The following is a 21,420-nucleotide window of genomic DNA, read 5'->3' as shown; positions in this document are numbered from 1 at the left end:
GATCTGGATTGGATCAATGCCATGCATGAAGAGTTGAACAACTTCACTCGCAATGAAGTTTGGACTCTTGAAGAGCGACCAAAAGGTGCAAGAGTCATTGGAACAAAGTGGGTGTTCCAGCAACAAGCAAGATGATCAAGGTGTTATTGTGAGGAACAAGGCAAGACTAGTTGCAAAGGGGTTCTCCCAAGTTGAAGGTTTGGATTTGGAGAGACCTTTGCACCGGTTGCAAGATTAGAAGCCATCCGTATCCTACTTGCATATGCATCACATCATGAAATGAAACTATATCAAATGGATGTGAAAAGTGCATTTTTAAATGGCTTTATTAATGAACTAGTCTATGTTGATCAACCTCCCTGGGTTTGAAGACCCTAGATATCCTAATCATGTTTATAGGTTGTCCAAGGCACTATATGGGCTTAAGCAAGCCCCAAGAGCTTGGTATGAGCACCTTCGGGACTTCCTCATTGAGAAGGGCTTCACCATTGGGAAGGTCGACACCACACTATTCACCAAGAAGCTTGATGGGCATATCTTCATTTGTCAAGTATATGTTGATGATATCATCTTTGGATCATCAAATGAAGACTCATGCAAAGAATTTGGTGAATTGATGTCAAAGGAGTTCGAGATGTCAATGATTGGTGAGCTTACATTCTTTCTTGGTTTTCAAGTCAAGCAAATGAAAGAAGGCATCTTCATCTCTCAAGAGAAATACACAAAAGATCTTCTCAAGAGATTCAAGATGGATGAATGTAAGCCAATCAAGACACCAATGCCTACCAATGGACATCTCGACCTAGATGAGGGAGGTAACCCGGTTGATCAAACTCTCTACCGTTCCATGATTGGTAGCTTGTTATATTTAACCGCATCTAGGCCCGACATCATGTTTAGTGTGTGTATGTGTGCTAGATTTCAAGCTAATCCTAAGGAAACACATTTAATTGCCGTAAAAAGAATCCTTAGGTATCTTAAGCACACACCAAGCATTGGCCTATGGTATCCCAAAGGAGCTATATTTGAATTAGTTGGCTATTCCGATTCGGATTATGCCGGTTGCAAAGTTGATAGAAAAAGCACATCCGGAGGGTGCCATTTGCTTGGTAGATCACTTGTGTCTTGGTCCTCCAAGAAACAAAATAGTGTGGCTTTGTCCACCGCCGAAGCAGAATACATTGCCGCTGGGTGCTTGTTGTGCACAAATACTATACATGAAACAAACTTTGCTAGACTATGGTGTAGTTCTAGAAAAGGTACCTCTTTTGTGCGACAATGAAAAGTGCGGTAAAACTTGCAAATAATCCGGTTCAACACTCTCGCACCAAGCACATAGATATCCGCCATCACTTTCTAAGAGATCATGTTGCTAAAAATGATATATCACTAGAAGGTGTAAGAACTGAAGATCAATTAGCGGATATCTTCACTAAACCGCTAGATGAGGCTACATTTTGTAGATTGCGGAATGAGCTCAATGTGCTTGATTTTAGCAACTTCACTAAAAATTGAGCTTGTGTTGTCCCTTGCATTGCATTGTAATATACAACATGTTTAACGCTTTATAATGCATATAGGGCTTGTCTAACATGGTTAAGATAACCGCCGAAAAGCGTGTGAAGAAGCTTAACCTTGGATCAAACTTGACAAGCAACTAGATTTACTTACAAGTATTGCATATGCATGAATGTTGTTTTGTCGTTTTGTTCCATTTGCCCTCTTATTGCCTATTTTCTTAAAAAGATATAGCCTAAGGCAAAATATTTTGAAAAATATGAGGGTTTGAGAGACGTCCACTCACCTCAGTCACAATTGGTGTTTATTTGGATCTTTTGGAGTTGGGACTTGATTGGGAACAGACACAGCGCATATGGACCTTTAAGACTTTTGTGTGTAACAGAGTGACCGGACGCTGCAATCCGGACTCTGCAGTCCAGCGTCTGTCATTCACAGGAGGTGACCTCGCTGCGAGGTGAGACATACTCTGTCTTCAGCGTCCGGTCCGAAGACGTCTCAGTTCCGGTCGTGTGAAGAACGAAGGCTAAGTTGACTGGACTCTGGCTGTGTCCGGTCAGTGTCCACCGGACACTGTCCGGTCGCGATTCCAGAGAATTGGACCTCTCTGAATCGATCGGATGCTGGGTGGTAGTGTCCGGTCTCTACCACCAGGTTACATTCTAGTCATAGAAATCGTGTGTTTTCTGGACTTCTCATCTGTTTCCTTTGCTACTCACGTGGGGGACCCTTTTAACTAATCCAGCCGTACCTATCCTGTCTCCCTGCCCTAACCACCAGGTCGCCGACATCAGCCGTGCCTCCCTCGTTCCAAGCCGCCGCCGCCCTAGCCATCGAAGAGCTGCCCGCGCTCTCTCCACCCATGCCGCCGCGCCACCACCAACCGCAATGCCTTCATCACGCCAGATCCGCACGTTGCTAGAGTGCCGCCACCAGCCCATGTGCATGCCAGCACAATCTCCACTGCGCCTGCCCTAGCGCCACACCTTTCCCGTGTTCCACCGAGCCACCAGGCAATCTCCACCCGTGCCTACGCTGTGCTTCTCCTTTGCCGTGGCTTGCGCCACCGTGGTCCACAGCCGACCTTCTGCGTCCAGCACTGGTAAGTCCATGCCCTAGCATCCACTTCTCTTTGATCTAGATTGGTTTCAAAGCTTTGACCTCAATTGCAACTAGGGCCATCGATTCATCGGAACCCTAACCCTAGTGGTCCGGGTGATCCCCCGCATGACGCTTCTCTCTTTTCTTCGGATCGTCGGTTTCATCAGGTAGCAAGCCAGTCGATTCAATTTCGTACCTACATTGGCTTGCTCTCATAGGGTTTTGCATCTATAGATATATCGTATTACTTGTATATCCTTCTATTCCATCATGCAGGGAGTTGGTGTCGTTGAGGTGTTAGTTGCAGTTGACAGCTCAACTTGGAGCCAAGCTCGCGAGTACGGATCGAGGCCAAGCCTCAAAAGTGTCAGTGGACAGTTGATCTTCTTAGCGGCAGTGGTTCTAGTCAGATCAGATGGCTCGCACCAAGAATGTTGGTGGTGGTCCAGGAGATGATGATCGGAGGCCTCCACCTCGCTTGCCTACAGGTCCTAAAGGCAAGGCGATACGAAGAAGGTTGCATCAAAGAAGCGTAAGTACCCTGATGTCGAGACAGCAGAGAGCAGCAGCAGTAGTGCTAGAGGCCGCTAGAGCGTGCCGAAGAGAGGAGGTGCCCATAGTGGAGTTGTCATTGCCAGATCATCTGTCACTAGACGCACAGGGCAGACCTGAGCATATGAGCGTCTTCATGATAGTCCACCTGGGACTGTCATGATGGCAGGACGACGCCTTCCCATTGTGGATCCTCAGCCTCAGAGGGCACTCACAGCAGGAGTCACAGCAGTAGCCCCCACCAGTAGAGCGATAGAGCAGACTAGGAGGGCCAGCAGGCCGAGGAGGCCGAGGAGACCGAGTAGGCACCCCAGCCCCAGCTACGCTGCTCTAGTCGTTCATGTGTTCTAGTCTCACCGAGGCCACGTACACAGCAGAGGGGATCACGTCCACCGCCCAGACCACAGGTCCGCCTCCAGTGACCCACCTTAATTGAGGGCCGCCACAGCCAAGCAGGTTCAGCAGCTTCGCTTCATGGAGTTTGATGTGTGGTTCCACCTAGGAGGGATGGAGGAGAGCAGCAGAGGTTTCTACACGTCACTGTAGGAGACTTCTATAATGCCTATCTGAACAGTGGAGCAGTCTTCAGATCTCTAGAGAGTTCTGCAGCATAGAGGCTATAGTCGCAGCAGCTGGAGAGCAATTCGCCCCTACCTTGCATATCTACCGGGGCTTGACAGATCTGATTGGCCGGACTAGGATTGTATGTACCATCTTGGGTTCGGCAGTTCTATGCTTCGCTCTACATTGACCCGCATCATAACTTTATACACTTTGCATTCAGAGGCAGAGACTACAGGATGATGAGTCAGAGGGCCAGGGAGATACTGAGGTTATAGGAGCAGCCTATCAGGTTACATGAGGTATGTTATGGACAGCAAGAGCCTCCCAGGCGCCCTCATGGTGGTATGGTGCCCCCTACAGATCTTGTGCGCCATTGCTTCAAGGAGCCCTTTGGTGAGGGGTCGAGGAGGAACCCCAGTGACCTTACTCCTACTAGCTAGAGTGCTAGAGGCTATCATAGGAGGACACTACTTCCTAGGATGGGATACAGAGAGGGCTTGACTCGCCTCCAGCTTTGGCTCCTCAACTGCCCTGATGCAGCAGACAGTGTTTGATATTTGGGACCTCCTTCTATCAGAGATGGAGGATACTATAGCTGAGGGCTTCAAGGGTCGCAGGCAGCTTCCATATGCACATTGGATCACATTCCTTATTCTCAAGGCTGTGCAAGTTAGGACACCAGAGATGGTTGCAGAGTATAGAGGTGCCACCACAGAGTTTCCAGCTTATAACATGGCACAGAGGATCAGGCATAGCACACCACTAGGCACCCACTCAGCCTCGCCATCGTCTCAGATGTACCTAGAGTCTACAGCTCAGCAGGACGAGATTATCAGAGGCATAGCCGCTACTGAGGAGGAGCAGCTTGAGGCTCAGGAGGAGAGGAGCGAGTCTAGTGATAGTTCGATGACTGACTACCTGCCTATTCCTCAGATGCCTCCACGCAGACATGATGCAGAGGCCGGTAGTTCCAGCTCAGCTCCACCTGCCCCCGCAGATGGACCCCGCTTTGATTGCTATCCTTGAGCAGATGCAGCAGGATCAGGCTAGACAGGCTCAGGAGACCGCTGTCAACTTTGCACAGTTTCAGGCTCATCAGGATGAGTTTCTAGGACAGCAGCAGGTCCTTCCAGCAGCAGCAGCAGCAGATGCATCAGCAGTCAGTTACTCATGCAGCAGCAGCTTTTGGGATTCATGCAGCATGTAGTGACAGCCATTGGGGCCCCACAGCCATAGCTTTCGCCCAGATTGGTCAGCATACTACCACTATGATCGACTCCAGCAGTACTAGCCCAGTGGGCTTCAGAGTCAGGGATAGCCTCTAGCTCAGTTTGCTTCTCCCACAGTACAGGTGTCCTAGTGGTTATCCTCGCCAGTGGTAGCCCCGAGTTTCACACCACTTCAGACGGGCTTCACACCGGATCAGTCACCCTCGCTATTTGTGCCTACACGTCAGTCTCTAGGAGTCTTGGAGCATCTTTTAGCGAGTTGACAGGGATGCCTACACCGCCACATATGTATGCCCCAGGTCCTTCTACAGCAGCTCCTAGTCGCCGTGACTACTCAGAGGCTCCCTTCTTCTATCGCATCTTCAGATCCTACGATAGATATACCAGCAGCATCACAGGCAGCACCTGCCCTCAGCTCAGACCCTAGACCACTTCAGCGACGCTTCCAGCCACAGAGGGTCAGTCAGTACAGAGCTCAGGGTCAGATGATGATGGCGCCCAGTTCTAGCTTGCTCCTCGTACCTCAGCGCCCGGCTCAGTCCGCTGCAGCCCCACCGACCGACCCTTAGGTTTTGGTGTTTGACGCCAAAGGGGGAGAGGGTTCGAGTATGTAGACTCAGGGGGAGTGACTTTTAGGGGGAGCCTAGTTAGCTATTAGTCTATTATATACATTTGGAGTTTTATTTGTGTGATACACTATTACTTTATGCATTCGTGTGTTTACTTTCATGCATACTATTATATCTATGTGATAGTGATATCTACGTGATTGTGATATATGACATGTGTGCTCTCTACTTTGAATTCATTTATATGTCATATCACTTGTGTTATGCTCATTTGCTTTTGCTTCCGCGCTTTACTCCGATGCAAATGAGCTTTATTACTTGTACTCATGCTTATTTCATATCTTTTGAGTACATCGTGTTGGCTTGGGTCATATAAGCTTGCCTAACTACTTTGTTCTTATTGACAAAAGCTTATATGAACCAAGCATGTCAAAAACCTCACTCTTTCACATACTCGAGGTGGTATTGTCATCAATCACCAAAAAGGGGGAGATTGAAAGCATCTAGGCCCCTTGTTGGGTTTCGGTGATTAATGACAATACAAGATTACTATGACTAACGTGTGTTTTGCAGAGGCAATTAAGTTAGGTCATGGTAATGGAGATCAATTGGGCAATCAAGGTGGTCATGCCCCTACGATGGAAATCAGTTTCGGTTTTCAAAGGATGGACGACAAGGTTAAGGATGACTAGTTCTAAGTGTCGATTGGAGTTGGAAGAGACCTTAGAGTAGTTTAGGACTTTGTTTTTCCTTTGGCCGTACTATTAAGGGGAGTATGGACGGGTAGGCTTTGACCTAGATGAGTCAGTGAGTTAGGTGTAGTGCACACTTGTTAAATGTCAAGCACTAGGTAGCTCCCTACACTATGCCCTAATGATCTTATGGATGCAATACTTCATTCACCATATGATCGAAGAGTTTGGAAGCTGAATGGAGGGTCAAATGCTGACCGATACGCTGGCTCTGATGCGACCTGTTACGCTGGCCCAAGGGTCCTGGTCAGTTCATTTAATCAAGGCATGATTGCCGTTCGGTTGCGACCCGGACTCTGAGTGGTCGAGTGACCATGGACGCTAAGATCCAGCATCCGGTCGACTCCAGGTAAGGTTCCGAGAAGAGAGAATCTACGACCGGACACGTGACCGTCCAGTACTGATCCGGACCCTAGGGGTTCAGCGTCCGGATCGAGTACAGTAAAGGGTCCAGTGAGGGTTTAATGCTGACCTGGACAGCGTATCGGTCAGATGGTGATCAGACCCTGCCAGCGTCCGGTCAACACTTAATCACTGGTGTGCGGGTTGAACTGACCGGAGCGTCCAGTCAACATGACCGGAGCGTCCGGTCACCCCGCAGAAGCACATAACGGTTGTTTTTCAGGCTGCCTTATAAATAGAAGCTCCACTTCGTGTGTGGAGTCACTTTTGCTCATTCCAACAGCTGAGAAACACGTTTGTGAGTGCCAAGAAGAGCAAGGTCCTAGTGAGGTGATTGAGATTTGAGAATCCAAGAGAGTAGCCTCATTAGTGAATCAAGAGTAGCAAAGTGTGCATCCACCGTTCTCATTAGGCTTCGCGTGGTCAAGTGAGAGTTCGTGCTTGTTACTCTTGGTGATCGCCATCACCTAGACGGCTTGGTGGTGATTGGGAGCTTGGTGATCACCCGGCGGAGCTTGTGGGTGACCCAACTCAAGTTGTGAGCGGTTTTGGGTGATTCACCAGCGACGGAGTGTCGAAGAATCAACCCGTAGAGAGCACTTGATCCTTGCGCGGATCAAGGGGGAGCTACACCCTTGCGCGAGGTGCTCCAACGAGGACTAGTGGGGAGTGGCGACTCTCCGATACCTCGGCAAAACATCGCCTGCGTTCCTCTCTCTCTATTTACTTTGAGCATTTACTTTGAGCAATTCAATACTTGTTTTTACATTCATAGAATTGTCATGCTAGAGTAAGTTTGGAACATAGGTTGCAAGTCCTTTGTGCGTTAGATTAATAGAAACACTTTTCTAGGCACAAGGGGTTAATTGGGCTAACCGTAGGATTTATTTATTGCAAGAAAATTTAGAATTAGCCTAATTCACCCCCTCTTGGACATCTTGATCCTTTCAAGGGGTTTGGAAAGAAAATTTGTTGGAGCATTTTTTTTGTTTCGGTCCCCTTTATTATTCGTTATAGAGAAAGAGGATTGGTTTACTCAATCTGATGGAGGAGATGCTCATAACCGAATTACACTACGTGTGCAATGCATGGGCATTGTCACGTTGCTAGTTGATGCATGATCCTAAAATGAAAGAAACCACTATCCGAGAGTTGTTTCCTCTCCATAATGTTAATTTGCCCCTTTGTTCTAATTTGCAAAAATGTTTTCTTCTATTTTCTTTGCTCCATGCCTCCCCGTTGCCGGCACCCTCCCACCACCTATCAGATAACACCCTCATCGTCTCGCCTCCTGCCCACTATAGGTCACTAGAGTTGTGTGCCATTACCTTAGGTGGTCATCATCCTTCCATCCCTGGTGGCCTCTTTTTCTCCTACTGGTAACCAAGAATCTAACCCCAATGGTCTCCTCCGAACATGGAACTCTTGAAAGCATATAGGCCCCTCTTTTGGTTTTGGAGATTAATGTCAACATGATCATTTGTAACTAATATATATTTTGTAATAATATTCTTAAGTTGGTTCACGATGACAAGCTTTGTCAACACTCTTGAAACCTATATTGATTTTTCTTGTGTTGGTGTGAATTATAACCTATATTGTTTTTTGTTGTATTGGTGTGAATTATATGCATGAAAATTAAGAGCAAACTAGTTCCAAGTGTCATTTAGAGTTGATAGACACTCAGAGTTGAGATACAATACGTAGAAGTCCCACTACATATACAGTTATTAGTCTCTTAATGAAACAACACTACCACACAAAACAATTTCCTATGACACCAAATCTGCTTTTCGGCAGTGGACACAACGTCCATCTCTAATCATGCTTTTGTAGAAATGAGGATTATAGGGGCAGCTACCCAATAGCGCGGTCAGTGTCCCTACAAATTGATTAGAAAACGAAAAAAACGCCCTAGCTGCGCTCGCGAGCCATGAGGTGGGCACATGCGCTGGTTGCTGCACGCATTGTCACGCCGCGCTGCTCTCGTGCCTGCCCAATGCCATGCGCACCCCGCCGGGGCAGGTCTCGTCTGAGCAGTGGCGAAGACAGGGGGTTGGAGGGCGATCCCCATGACTTTGGTACTTTTCTTAATGAACTAGCTAAATTACAATATAATTAAAGGATAAATGACCCACCCTATTGACATTAACCCCCCTAAATCTAGATCCTAGCTTCGCCAATGCTTGAGCAGTGGAGAGGGGGCGGTGCCATGAAGCCCACACCGGGCTCACGCACGTAAGTAGCACTGGCTAGGTGAAGCCAGGATGGAGGAGATAAGTGTGGGAGAAAGGTGCGACCATGCGGGGTAAAAGAGATATTATGCATTTGGATGATAGTGGGGATTGAAGGGATAAGTGGGCTGTATATACGATATTTGCTTGAAAGTTTTGAGCAACTTGTTTCTAGGTGTGGTTAGTTAGCCACCCCATCTAAGGATGGCTACAAACGAGAAAAAAAAAATAGAGTCGCTGATGTAGCAGTAAAACACCCTAGAGATCATAATCTCTTTTACTGAACACGTATATCCGGCAAAGAACAAGTGAACAGTGTAGTTGTTACACTCCTAGGATTTGTACAAGTAGAAAATACAATAAACTTATGCGCACACACACCGCGGGGTGGCCTCGATCACAGCAATCACAATCAGTGGATGCATATGCCGGGCACCTTCCAGCGCACGGGCCCCCGTGCGCGGTCCTCCTCGTCCATCTGCCGGTACGCCCGCCACTCCTGCAGCAGGTTGCCGAGGTCGTGCAGCTTGGCTCCCAGGCCGACGCAGCAGTTGGCGTGCATGGTGTAGAGCGTGTTGAAGTCGCGGGTGTTGTTGCAGAAGCCGGCGTTGTGTTCCGTGTCCAGGAACTGGATGCGCAGGCCGCGCGTGGCCACCAGCTCCACCTTGATCTCGTTCAGCACCTGCTGCTCGTGCTTCCCCGGGAACGCCTCCCGCGCGCCGTGCCACGCCTCGAACGCGCCCACCGTGCGCCGGCTCGACTTGGCGTACAGGAACCCCGTGTTGGGCAGGTTCATCGGGCTGTACGGGTCGCCGAAGTAGAAGTCCGACGAGGTCACCATGTGCGCCGCCACCGACATCCGCTCGAACGGGTTCCGGAACCACAGAATGTCCACGTCCTGCATGCATCGTGACAAATGGTAATATCAGAAGGGTGGTTTTGTAAAACATGCCTACTAACAGTTCAGTTTCGCTTTCTCTGGTCTGTTGTTCCTGGATGGAACTATTCCAAGTCAAACTGCTTCGCGCGTGCGTACGTACCGTGAAGAGGAAGTTGTAGCCGAGCTCGAGGATCCTCTGCTGCAGCCGGACCTTGCTCCAGACCAGGTCGATGTAGTCCTTGCTCATGAACACCTTCTCGCCGGAGAGGTTGCGCGCGGCGGCCGCGGGGAGGAGGTAGCAGTGCGGGTGCACGGCGCGGCAGTGCTCCAGCGCGCCGCCGTCGAGGGCCACCACCAGGAGGTGGTCCACGAAGTGCGCGATCCGCTCGCCGCTGCGGAAGCTCTCCAGGAACAGGTCCAGCAGCGAGTCCTGCGCCGCCCACGCCTCGTTCACCGACGTCATGATCACCGGTCCGGTCCTCGTCCGCCACCGCGCGCAGCAGCCGTTCTAGCTCGTCCTCCTGCTCCGCCGCCGCCGCCGTGCCCTGCTGCACCCATGATCGAGCCGGACAGGAAGAACAACAGACGGTGTCAGGAAACTGAAATCGAGCAAAGACTGCAGCTTGGCGATCGGAATTTTGGAACCGGCTGGGATATGATGTTTAAAAATTAACCTTTGAGTCGGCGTGAAGCAGGAGCAGCAGGTACTCTTGCCAAGGTAGCAGGAGCCTCCTGGACGGGAGCATCGTCGAAGCCCGTGGTTCCATTGGCCCAGGTCGATATTCCCGTGAACCGGCCTCCGCTCGTCGCGGTCGTCAGGAAGAAGAGCAGGACGGCGGCGGCGGACGCCCCGAGGATGAAGGACACGAGCTGGTGAAGCGTGTTCTGCTGGCTGCCCATCTCGGAACACCGCTGCTGCCAACAACGCCAGGTCGCCTGAAGCTGCAGCCTGCAGGGCCAGAAGCCAAGAACAGAGACGAGGCGATCGAGGAGGAGTGTCGTAGAGGGGAACTCTGCCTGCCTGGTCTAGACTTAACTCTTTAGCTCGTTTTCGTTCCCCTTTTAAAAATCCAGTGTAAGAGAAACTTGACAGTTTGGTGTTTACTACTAGGGTGTTGATCCTGTCAAAGGAGGTGACATTAGCCGACGACGACGAGACCGGTTCTGGTGTGCTACACCTACACTACACGCGGTGAAATGTACTAGGAATCAGGACATCGATCGATGTGTTGTTATGTTTCACTGTCTATACATGTGCATTTCCAACGCTCATGTGGAGAGTCAAACGTGTCTCGACAATCATGGAAACGTTCTGTGCTCTTCAGTAATCTAATATTCAGTAATCTAATCTGAGCCTGGGAACTGTTGGTCCATGTGCATCAGAAACTTCGTACTGGGTGATTGTATGACGTCCTGTGCTCAGCATGCTGCAGCTGTAGTGTGTACTACTGCACATTTTCTGGAATGGTAGAGTAATAATAGTGCAGATTAGATCTCCTTGTGGCCGTTTGACACCTCAGTTGCCTGTACTAATAAACGCTCTGTGGCCATGACTAAACTATTGCCTCCTCTAATGCAATCTTGTTCAACGCTTCACGGCACCATGCGTGTGTATGATGTCGATATCGATCCGCTGGTGATTCATTACTAGTATTTTCAGTGGCGTTCGCTAACAACTCCTTGGTCGTACAGATTTCACGTGGCACATCCCATGCTGAGCGAAGCCCTGTTATCTATATCTCAAAATAGGAGTCTGCATATACCGGGGGCGATCGAGCTACTTCCTTCTTCCCTGTGTCGTTGTGTCAATAGGAGTATAAATTATTGCTTGATTCTGTCAAACTGAGATGGCGCCGTGTGTTGACCGAAATGTTGGTGAACTATACTAACCTTCGAGGGCGATGGCGATCTCTTTTTTCCGCCTCGCGGATCACTGAACATGGAAAGTAGCGGGACAAAGTCTTGATTGACTGCTCCCGGATCCCGACGGGTGAAAAGGCAGTATGGTTTGGTTTGCCTCGATTTTACCTGGCATCGCCTCGGTTCAGTGGTTCTGAACTTCTGATTTCGTGAAAAAACGAAGACCGTCGGGAGGGGGATTTTGCCGATGAACCGGGCTCCTTCCTGAACCTGACTGAAATCTACTAGCCAACTAAGGCCCGGCCCACGAAGGGGTGCTAAGGCCAGGATTTCGGCCGGGTGAATGACAAGTGCGAGGGCCGAGGGCGATTACTTTTGTTGTCACCCCTAAACTGGACCACGCGGCCCACTACTGCAAACATGTGCTTCAAACCGGGTGTTTAGTTTGAGAAATTGGTTGGTCCATATTCTTCTTATCACTCTTATGTTCTGTTTATTTATCATTTGTAGAATATAATGTACTTCATCTGTCCTAAAAACTTTGTTTTTTTTTGCGACCGTACATTGAGGGTCTGAGGCACGTTTTTCATTAAGAGCAAGTAGAGTTTAAAAAGATACAAAGGACTCGCAAGTAATTCTAGGATTACAACAGGCGGTTCCAAAGACACAACGAGCAGCAAGAGAAAAACAGACCCTCGATCGAATTTGTGAAGCTTGACTTTTCCAATTCCTAATAGGTTTTATATAACTGACCAAGAAGCTTACTTTGCTTGCTTACGTGCAGAACTGAAGAGCAGTGAATCCTTAACTTTCACATGCGGCACTAGTTACTTTTTTATTTTTATTTATTGTTAATAACAAAAAAAAGAATATACTCATTCATTTTGTTGTGTGGTTATGTAGACTATCCATGGCTTGGAGATTTATTTATGCGACCATGTCATACATTTTAATTCGTCTGGGATTTAAAGTCCGTAGTCCTGTATTTCGTCTAGACACATGGTGCTCTAATTCGTATGGTACGAAAGATTTAAAGATTTATCAATGATTATCTCATGGTTTCAATTCGTTTTGGGATATAGAGTCTCTATATCATGCATCAACACTTAACTGTACGGATATAGCAGAGGGGTGGACCATGAAAACCCTTCATATTATGATTCGTTTCGGAATTGGATTGAGCACTGTGACCCTGTTCGCTTTATCTTATAATCTATACTTTTCAGCTTAAAATAGTATTTTTCTCTCGCAACAAATTCACCGGAACAGTGTTTCGGCTTGTTTTTTCAGCAAAGTGAACGGGGCCTGTATTTGAAAACACTTCTATAGGATCTTCATTGGATGATTGTCAGATTGTGAGCCATGAAGGACATTCACTCGAGAAGGAAGGAGAAGGATTGATATCGTTTTTTTTTTTTTGTGACAAGAATTGATATCGTTAGGACAGCTGGTAAAAGCGACAAAATCGAAATAAGTGGTGCAAGATCATCCGGGCGCCCCGTGCCACTGACCACTAGTTCTCCCCCAATGATGACTCTGTCTCAATGCAGAAGGGCCCCACAGGCCGTCCACATCAGCAAGGCCCTTTCGGTTGAGCTGCGCTGCCGTGGAGGGCCACGCGCAGCGGGTGCCGGTGCCGCCTCGTGCCGTCGTGTAGTCGTGCGCGCCGCGGGAGTCGCGGTCCTGCTCCCAAGTCAAGCGCCGCCCGGCCCATCTCGTCGCCTTTCTCTCAGCTGGAGGTCCACGATGTCGCCCTGCTGCAGTGCGCCAGTGCTATCTTACCCGTTTTACCCTTCAAGAATCTTGATTCTGTACTCCTCCTGGTAAAGCACGGTAGATTGCATAATTCTTCTTCACCAAGAAACACGGCCACCCCTGCTCAAGTTAAACAGTACTCCTAAAACACGACAGGGCGTCTTTGTACCGGAATCCACTCTCCATGCCTACAAAGCGGAGCTCGTTCTTCTTGTTCCCTAAGCCAAGAAGGTGGGGGCTATAAAGGTAATTTGCCCGCGCATCTCCTTCCCGGGCGTTCGGAAACCCCCCTCGAGGCCTCTTGATTTGAAATCCCCACCTCAAAATCGGGGAAAAAAATTAGAGGAAAAAAAAGAGGAAGAGCTCTCGATCTAGGGATCCCCTTCCCGCTTCTCGTTCCCCTCCTCCTCCTCGTGCAAAACCCTAGGCCAGCCTAGCGGCGGAGCCCGCGCGCCCCCGCCCCCCGGACCATGGCCGAAGACCACTTCTCCTCCGCGCCGTCCGCCCCGTCGGCGGCGGCGACCGCGGCGGCCGCGGCCGCGGCGGCGGTCGGGTCCTCGGTGATCCCGATCGTCAACAAGCTGCAGGACATCTTCGCGCAGCTGGGGAGCAGCTCCACGATCGACCTGCCGCAGGTGGCCGTGGTCGGGAGCCAGAGCAGCGGCAAGTCCAGCGTCCTCGAGGCGCTCGTTGGCCGCGACTTCCTCCCGCGGGGCTCCGACATCTGCACGCGCCGCCCCCTCGTGCTCCAGCTCGTGCACCAGCCACGCCGGCCCGCCGACGCCGAGGCCGATGAGTGGGGCGAGTTCCTCCACCTCTCGGGGCGTCGCTTCTACGACTTCCGCGAAATTCGACGCGAGATCCAGGTCCCCATCCCTTTGCCTCATTCCCTCGTGCGATGATTGGGCCGGAATAACAGTTGGTTTGGCTGTTCAAATACATTCAATGGATAGTTATTATTGGCTAGGACTTTAGTGTTGGTAGTAATATGGTGCTGTGGCTGCTCGCTAGTGTTAGAGATGACTGTTTAGGAATACTCCTGTTGGTTTTGAGGAGCCATTCTTCGTGGTGGTTAACACTCAACACAGTTTGTAACTATCTCAGTTCATGATATGCTTTTGGATTGTGAGGTTGGGCTCTGAGATTGCAACGATGGTGAATGCTGGGTCAGGTGGTGTCGTTTCTGGTGTTCAGTGCTAGTGTTGACGTTATTTTGTGCTGCTTGGCTACTACTTGGTTGTCTTCAGGTTCGCTCTTGCAGGTTTATTGTTGGCTAGATGAGTTAACAGGTTGCTTGGATGTTGAAATTCTATATGGGCTATCACGAAGTTTCCTGTGAATACAGTGGTTTCGATGCTATCCCAATACATTAAAAAAAAACAATTTGGTTGCTATTAGTGGTTGTCAGGACGATTTGTGGAAGATGATATTTATGAACCGGAATTTTGAAGTGGAAAAGTTAGGTGTACATAAGTTACCCAGTGTCCCAGTATTTGAGAGAACAACAATATTATGTGTCAGTGTTTGGTATTTTGTTTCACTTCAATTATGATGTTTTGTTTAGTTAGTGTGGGCTTGAGTTGCGATTAGTGCTCCACAGACCATTGTTAAACGATTCTCTGCATCTATGCAGGCAGAAACAGACCGAGAGGCAGGTGGTAACAAAGGTGTATCGGATAGGCAGATACGATTGAAGATTTTTTCTCCAAATGTTCTTAACATTACTTTGGTCGATTTGCCTGGAATCACTAAGGTGCCAGTTGGTGACCAGCCAACTGATATTGAAGCCAGAATAAGGACTATGATAATGTCATACATCAGGCACAAGACATGTATCATCTTAGCTGTTTCGCCAGCAAATGCAGATTTAGCAAACTCTGATGCTCTTCAGGTGGCTCGGGTTGCTGATCCTGATGGTATGTGTGCCCTGCATAATCTACGTCCTGTCCACAAGAACATTTCAGTTCAGAATTGTTATCTTATCACGATGATTTATTATTCTTGTAGGTTCTCGAACGATTGGTGTTATCACAAAGGTTTGTTCCTATGCCTTAATTTCAAAGCTACATTCTGGCCATCCTATCTCTCCTGTGCCACTCATTGCAGTCTTGTCTGATGTTCTGTTTCTTCCAGTTGGACATAATGGACAGGGGCACTGATGCCCGGAACTTTCTGCTGGGAAATGTGATCCCCTTAAAACTTGGCTATGTTGGTGTCGTTAACCGCAGCCAGCAGGTACTTTTTTCTCTACATCTTGGTTAAGGTTATTGGTTCGCACAAGTTTGTCATTAACAATTATAGTGTTTCCATCTTGTTGAGATAATTCATTTGTGGTATAACATATAAATTTATTGTTCAAGTGGTTCATAACTTGTATAGTTGTAACATTCAGGTGACAGTTTGTAGCATTGCTGCCTCTTGTCTGCTGATGTAGAGCAAACTAGTGATAGCTTTATTAAACTATCAGAGAACTCCGTATATTTGGTGAAATCAGATGAACAATCATTATCCAAATCCTGCTTTAATAATAAAATACGTGCATTTCTTTGGTTTGCAGAAGGTTTTTATTTAACCTAATCTATACCTTTTTAATAATGCAGGATATCAACTCCGACCTCAGTATCAAGGATGCTCTGGCTCGTGAAGAAAAATTCTTCCGTACTCAGCCGGTATGTAGATCTAAACTTTTGTTTCTTTTTTTTTTCCGTATTCCTTTTCCACAATAATGGAATTTCTTTTCTCCGCTTAGGCATATCATGGTCTTGCTCAGTACTGTGGGATACCACAGTTAGCAAAGAAGCTAAACCAGGTATGGTTGTGACTGAGATGTCCATTGTAATTCAGGTTATAGATGTTATAATTTGAAACTAATCCGTTTATATGGTTTCAGATTCTGGTCCAACATATTAAAACAGTTCTGCCAGGGCTTAAGTCACGCATAAGCAGTCAATTGACTGCTGTTGCTAAGGAGCTTGCTGTGTATGGTGATCCTGTTGATTCAAAGGTCTGTCTTGCATTAGTTTTCTTTTGGATAATAAAGCGATAAACTTTATAACCTGACTCTTTCTGTTTGATGCATGTTAAAGCCAGTCTGGTTCATCATTATTCTAATTCTTTTTGTTTCCTTCTGATGGTCTATGTTTCATGGTTGCAGGCTGGTCAAGGTGCTAAGCTTTTGAACATACTAGCTAAATACTGTGAAGGTAAATACTGAACCATGGCACTTTGGCTAAGGAAACTATATGTATGCCCCTATAATAGCTAGAATTGCCTATTACTTTCCTGTGTTGTGCCTTTGTATTTTTAAATTAAATAACCTATGTATACTGTAGCTTTCTCCTCAATGGTGGAAGGAAAAAATGAAGATATATCGACAATTGAACTTTCTGGTGGAGCGAGGATCCATTACATTTTCCAGTCTATCTTTGTCAAAAGTTTAGAGGTGCGTAACTGCACAGTGGTTTTCATTATATGTTGATAAGTGTTATCATGAGTCTATAAAATATATGTCTTTACAGGAGGTTGATCCTTGCGAGGATGTTACAGATGAAGATATCCGCATGGCTATTCAAAATGCAACTGGTCCTAGAAGTGCTCTGTTTGTACCAGAAGTAAGATGCGCCTGCCTCTTATTGCGTGCATTATTGAGGCACATAGCAATTATCGTTGGAACATTTAGCTGACAGTTCTTTGCTAACAATCGCTTAAAGGTTCCATTTGAAGTCCTTGTACGTAGGCAGATCAGCAGATTGCTTGATCCAAGTCTTCAGTGTGCACAGTTCATATATGATGAACTTGTAATGGTATATACTCTCTCCATTATTTTTTGCCTTTCTCGAGCAGTCTGTCTTGGAGTACAGAACCTGCACACTATCATTTCTTAACTTAATGTATCTAGATGGTGTGAAAATTCCCAATAATGGGCCATGCCAGCTGTAAATTGTTGGGAACTGAAATCTGTGCTTGTTTGATCACTTTATCTACAACATTATCTAACTTATTGCCATACTATTTCTATTGCTATTTCTCATGACTTCACTCTTTTGCTGTGCAGATGAGCCATCGCTGCCTTGCAACGGAGTTGCAGCAGTTTCCTATACTCCGCAGAAGCATGGATGAAGTCATTGGGAAGTTTTTGCGGGATGGACTTAAGCCAGCAGAAAGTATGATAGCACACATTATTGAGATGGAGGTACACCCACTCTTTCTTTGTGGTTCTTAACTTATTATTTTCCTGGTAGCTGTTTGACATCTGAACTTGCTTACCGATCCCTGATCCGAAGTTCCACTACCGAGCTAATCGTGAACACATCAAATTTTGTGACTAATTTAAGAATAGGGGCAAATCTGTGTGATTTCAACTATTCTAATGTCCTGTTTGAATGAGAGGGATGGGTGTGGGAACTTTTGGGATTTAGTTTAGTTTTGTAACCTCCTTTTCAAATCGACTATAAGTTTATTGAGTCATCTGTATGATTGTTTGCGTGCATTGACCTTTCTTGTTTTCCTTATTCATTCACTAGCAACAATGTTAATTGTGCAGGAAGATTACATAAATACATCACACCCAAATTTTGTTGGTGGCAGCAAGGCTGTTGAGCAAGCACAGCAGCAAGTTAGGTCTGCCAAAATGTCGGCAGCAGTGGTAAGAAAGGTATGCATGGTTATGTCTACTGTTGTAACAAATATTTCTTATGGCAATGAATGTGACCTGATGGTAGAATGCGTCCTGGCTGGAATTTATTTACCTCACATTTTGGCGTCTATGACTTTTCTTTTAAACATTTTTGGAATGGTTCATGCAAATGAGGACAAGGATAGTCTCTTGTGCTTGAAATCATAATGGACATATATATAATGATGTCTATGATTTTAACCTTTGGGATTTGTTTGGGCAATGGCTAAGCAAACTCTATTAGTAGGGCCATGCTAGAACTTGTGATGCTAGAACAGTAGGAGGAATTGGAACTATGACTACTTGCAGTTTCTTGTTTAATGGGTAGGCCTCTGTTTATCTTTGGAATGCTTCCAGCAAGTTGTATTACTTGTATGAACATTTTTATCCTCTTAGTCTGCTATTACTTATTTCACAAGTTTGGCATTTTATTTTGCGGGCAGAATAGTTCTTCTCACATAGTTTACAAGTTAATTCAGTCCACATCTTACACAAGTATGAAGTATATTATATTGAATCGCAGGATGGAGTGGATGCACAGGCTTCTGAGAAAACTCAAAAATCACGCGCGATATTGGGTAGAAGTGGTGTAAATGGAGTAGTTACTGACCACATCCAGGTTTTTCTCATCACCATCTTTTAGTGATTGGATGCCCATTTGGTGGAATTTTTGGGCACTCTATCATGACTTTACCCTTCCTCTGCTTTTTTGTCATACATTGTTTACCAGGGGGTACGGCCTGCTGCTGAGGCAGAGAGACCAGGATCTTCTGGTAAGGAATTTTACTGCAAATGCAAGTGCAACAGTATATACTTAAACATTAGAGAATTTCATTTATAAGATTTTTTCCATCGTTGAGTTTTTTTTTTTATGATCCCTGTGCATTTTTACCCATCTGATGTTTTTGAAACCATGTGTAAGTCCAATTACCTGATACTACTGTTTTTAAATATACAACGTTTAGGACAAGGTAATAAGTTCAAAACTCATTAGCTTGCCCAAACTTAAAAATGGAGGGTGTGTCTTTTATCGGCTTAGTATTTATCAAACAATGTATCTCAGTCCAATTGTCCTGTGTCTTTTTTGGCCTAGTGTTTCTGAAACCATGCATCTCAGTCCAATAAACTGATATTTTTAGGTAGTGGAAGCACATCTTTCTGGAATCAAATATTTACTTCCAATGAGGACAAAACACATGCTCCTGCAAGAGATAGCACAGCAAACAAATCTTATGCTGTGCCTGCACCAAATCTGGAACATTCACTCTCCACGATACAGTTAAGAGAGGTGAGGTATCTTATCGATTTTCTCATTAATGTGATTTAGATGCAGTGAGTGTTTGACGGAGACCCATGTTGAACAGCCACCAGTTGTCCTGAAGCCTTCAGAACACCAGTCTGAGCAGGAGGCACTTGAAATAGCGATCACAAAGTTACTATTGAAGTCATATTACAATATTGTCAGGAAAAATGTGGAGGACTTCATACCAAAAGCAATTATGCATTTCCTGGTATGTGATTCTTATCCAATTGTCCTTTCTGTGCGGGTTCGATTTCTGTATGCAATCGTTGTGCTATTTTTAATGGCATGGTAGGCTTAGATGTCAGTGCTAAACTACTAATGAACATTGGATTTAGCATTCTTTTGGCCTCAACCACTCGTCTCTTTTATTGACTCAGCTTTATATGTCTGCAGCGGGTTAGCTGAGCAGACTGTCTTGTAAATCTACGTTTTTTCATTCCACTTATCTGTGACATTGATTCTGTTGCAGGTTAATCACACAAAAAGGGCGCTGCATAATTACCTTATAACAAAACTTTATAGGTGAGAATACTTATTTACTCTTGTTTAGAACACACCCTATTCCATGTAAGCAAAAGATAATTTATGCACTATTGTTTTATAACTTTGCTCCAAACTCTTAAATATATTGCCCAATCCAGAGATGATCTTTTGGAAGACTTGCTCAAAGAACCTGATGAGATAACCATAAAGAGGAAGCAGATACGTGAAAATCTTAAAGTCCTTCAACAAGCTTATAAAGTATGTTTTCGCAGTACTTTAATTCCTCCATTCTTAAGTCTTGGCACCTCTTGATCTCACCAACATTAGCTTTTCACCTCACGTTTCTTCTGCACCATGCAGACTTTGGACGAGATACCACTTGACGCAGAGGCAGTAGAGAGGGGTGGATACTCCTCCCTCGATTCTGATGCGATTGGTCTACCAAGGGCCCATGGGCTTTCTTCATCCCTCCACGGATTCAATGACGGAAGCTCACCATATTCAACCCCGAAGCAGTCAAGGTCAAGGAGGTCAAACCATTCTGGCGAGCAGCCCCCTTTCAACCCCACTATGAGTGGCAATGGTTTTTGATGCCACCCTACACGACGGCCACCCAGATTGGTTATGGAACCAACCAAATGTGCAGCAAGCACACCTTATTCTGCTTCAAGTTTGTTGGCACCCATAGATATATGCTATTTCTAGTTAAATTCTTTGTAGCGCTGCGCCGATGAAGCCTGACATGGTGCGAGTTTTGTCATTTCGCCTTTTGTACAGTATATATCTTTGCCCAGTCATTCGTCTTGAAATGGTATCAAGTGATGGGTATAGTTTTGTTCGGACCCCGGGAAAGCAATGAAAAAAATCTGCTAGGTGTAATAGTGCCCAGCGTCCGAGTGACTTTGTTACCACGGATTTGCCATGCAAAATAGACATGGCTGGTATGGTGGTGGCAAAAATCTGTGGCATGAAATTGGTTTCGTTTTCTTGATTGTTATGATTTGATAGGCTTTTCTTAATAATTGTGCAATGTAAATCAGCATTATGAACCTGTGATTATTTTGTTTTCCATTTTTCTCTTTGCATTTTTATTGCAGTACTGCAATAGCTATCCTGTTTTGATCGCATGACTAGTGCAAGAGCATCCTAGATGACAGTGGAGTAATGAGTATACTTCAATCTGAATCGAGGTACTAATGTCTAGTTTATATCAATGCAAAGATGATCTCTAAATGCTTGCAAAATTTGTTTCCAGCATTTGTTTGAGCGGCAACTATGATTAAGCTACTTGTAATTGTGTAGTGGTTTCAGAAAACAATGTAAGCCAATTCTATGGTGTGATCTAGTAATTCAATAATATAACAAGACATAATAATAACTAGCTTGTGCACATGAACACCCTAGGGAACAAAAATCGGGTTAGGGCTTTGAGGGTTTTACCTTGGTGCCATTATAAAAGATTATAATTACACATAAGCCATTAAAAAGTTTGAGCGGTCACAGGTACCATCGGTCGGAACTTTTCTGACCTCTACGCCATTCC

At 46.1% G+C, this 21,420-nt stretch overlaps 1 protein-coding gene and 1 pseudogene across 3 annotated transcripts; one reads left to right on the top strand and one right to left on the bottom strand.

Moving 5' to 3' along the window:
• Window positions 1-9,165: 9,165 nt before the first annotated feature.
• On the bottom strand, window positions 9,166-10,724 carry LOC136453922 (uncharacterized protein At1g28695-like; annotated as a pseudogene).
• A 2,970-nt stretch (window positions 10,725-13,694) lies between these two features.
• LOC136451023 (dynamin-related protein 3A-like) lies at window positions 13,695-20,674 on the top strand. 3 transcript variants are annotated; one of them, XM_066451752.1, is made up of 20 exons: window positions 13,704-14,282; window positions 15,050-15,332; window positions 15,424-15,452; window positions 15,550-15,651; window positions 16,017-16,085; window positions 16,166-16,225; window positions 16,307-16,420; window positions 16,571-16,619; window positions 16,749-16,858; window positions 16,935-17,027; window positions 17,127-17,219; window positions 17,471-17,608; window positions 17,960-18,061; window positions 18,615-18,710; window positions 18,822-18,864; window positions 19,231-19,379; window positions 19,456-19,602; window positions 19,864-19,916; window positions 20,036-20,135; window positions 20,238-20,674. In XM_066451752.1, exons 1-20 carry the CDS (start codon window positions 13,887-13,889, stop codon window positions 20,466-20,468), a joined length of 2,457 nt encoding a protein of 818 aa, XP_066307849.1. In that variant the 5' UTR covers window positions 13,704-13,886; the 3' UTR covers window positions 20,469-20,674. The 3 variants fall into 3 exon arrangements, with proteins under 3 accessions (XP_066307850.1, XP_066307849.1, XP_066307848.1); XM_066451751.1 differs by having other exon boundaries at window positions 13,705-14,282; window positions 17,960-18,070; XM_066451753.1 differs by lacking the exons at window positions 19,456-19,602; window positions 19,864-19,916; window positions 20,036-20,135; window positions 20,238-20,674 and having other exon boundaries at window positions 13,695-14,282; window positions 17,960-18,070; window positions 19,209-19,346.
• Window positions 20,675-21,420: the final 746 nt, after the last annotated feature.

The sequence above is a fragment of the Miscanthus floridulus genome, chromosome 5, assembly GCF_019320115.1.
Source record: "Miscanthus floridulus cultivar M001 chromosome 5, ASM1932011v1, whole genome shotgun sequence".
Classification (NCBI taxonomy): Eukaryota; Viridiplantae; Streptophyta; class Magnoliopsida; order Poales; family Poaceae; genus Miscanthus; species Miscanthus floridulus.
The sequence above is the reverse complement of the archived record's forward strand: the minus strand, read 5'-3'. Positions and strand labels throughout refer to the sequence as shown.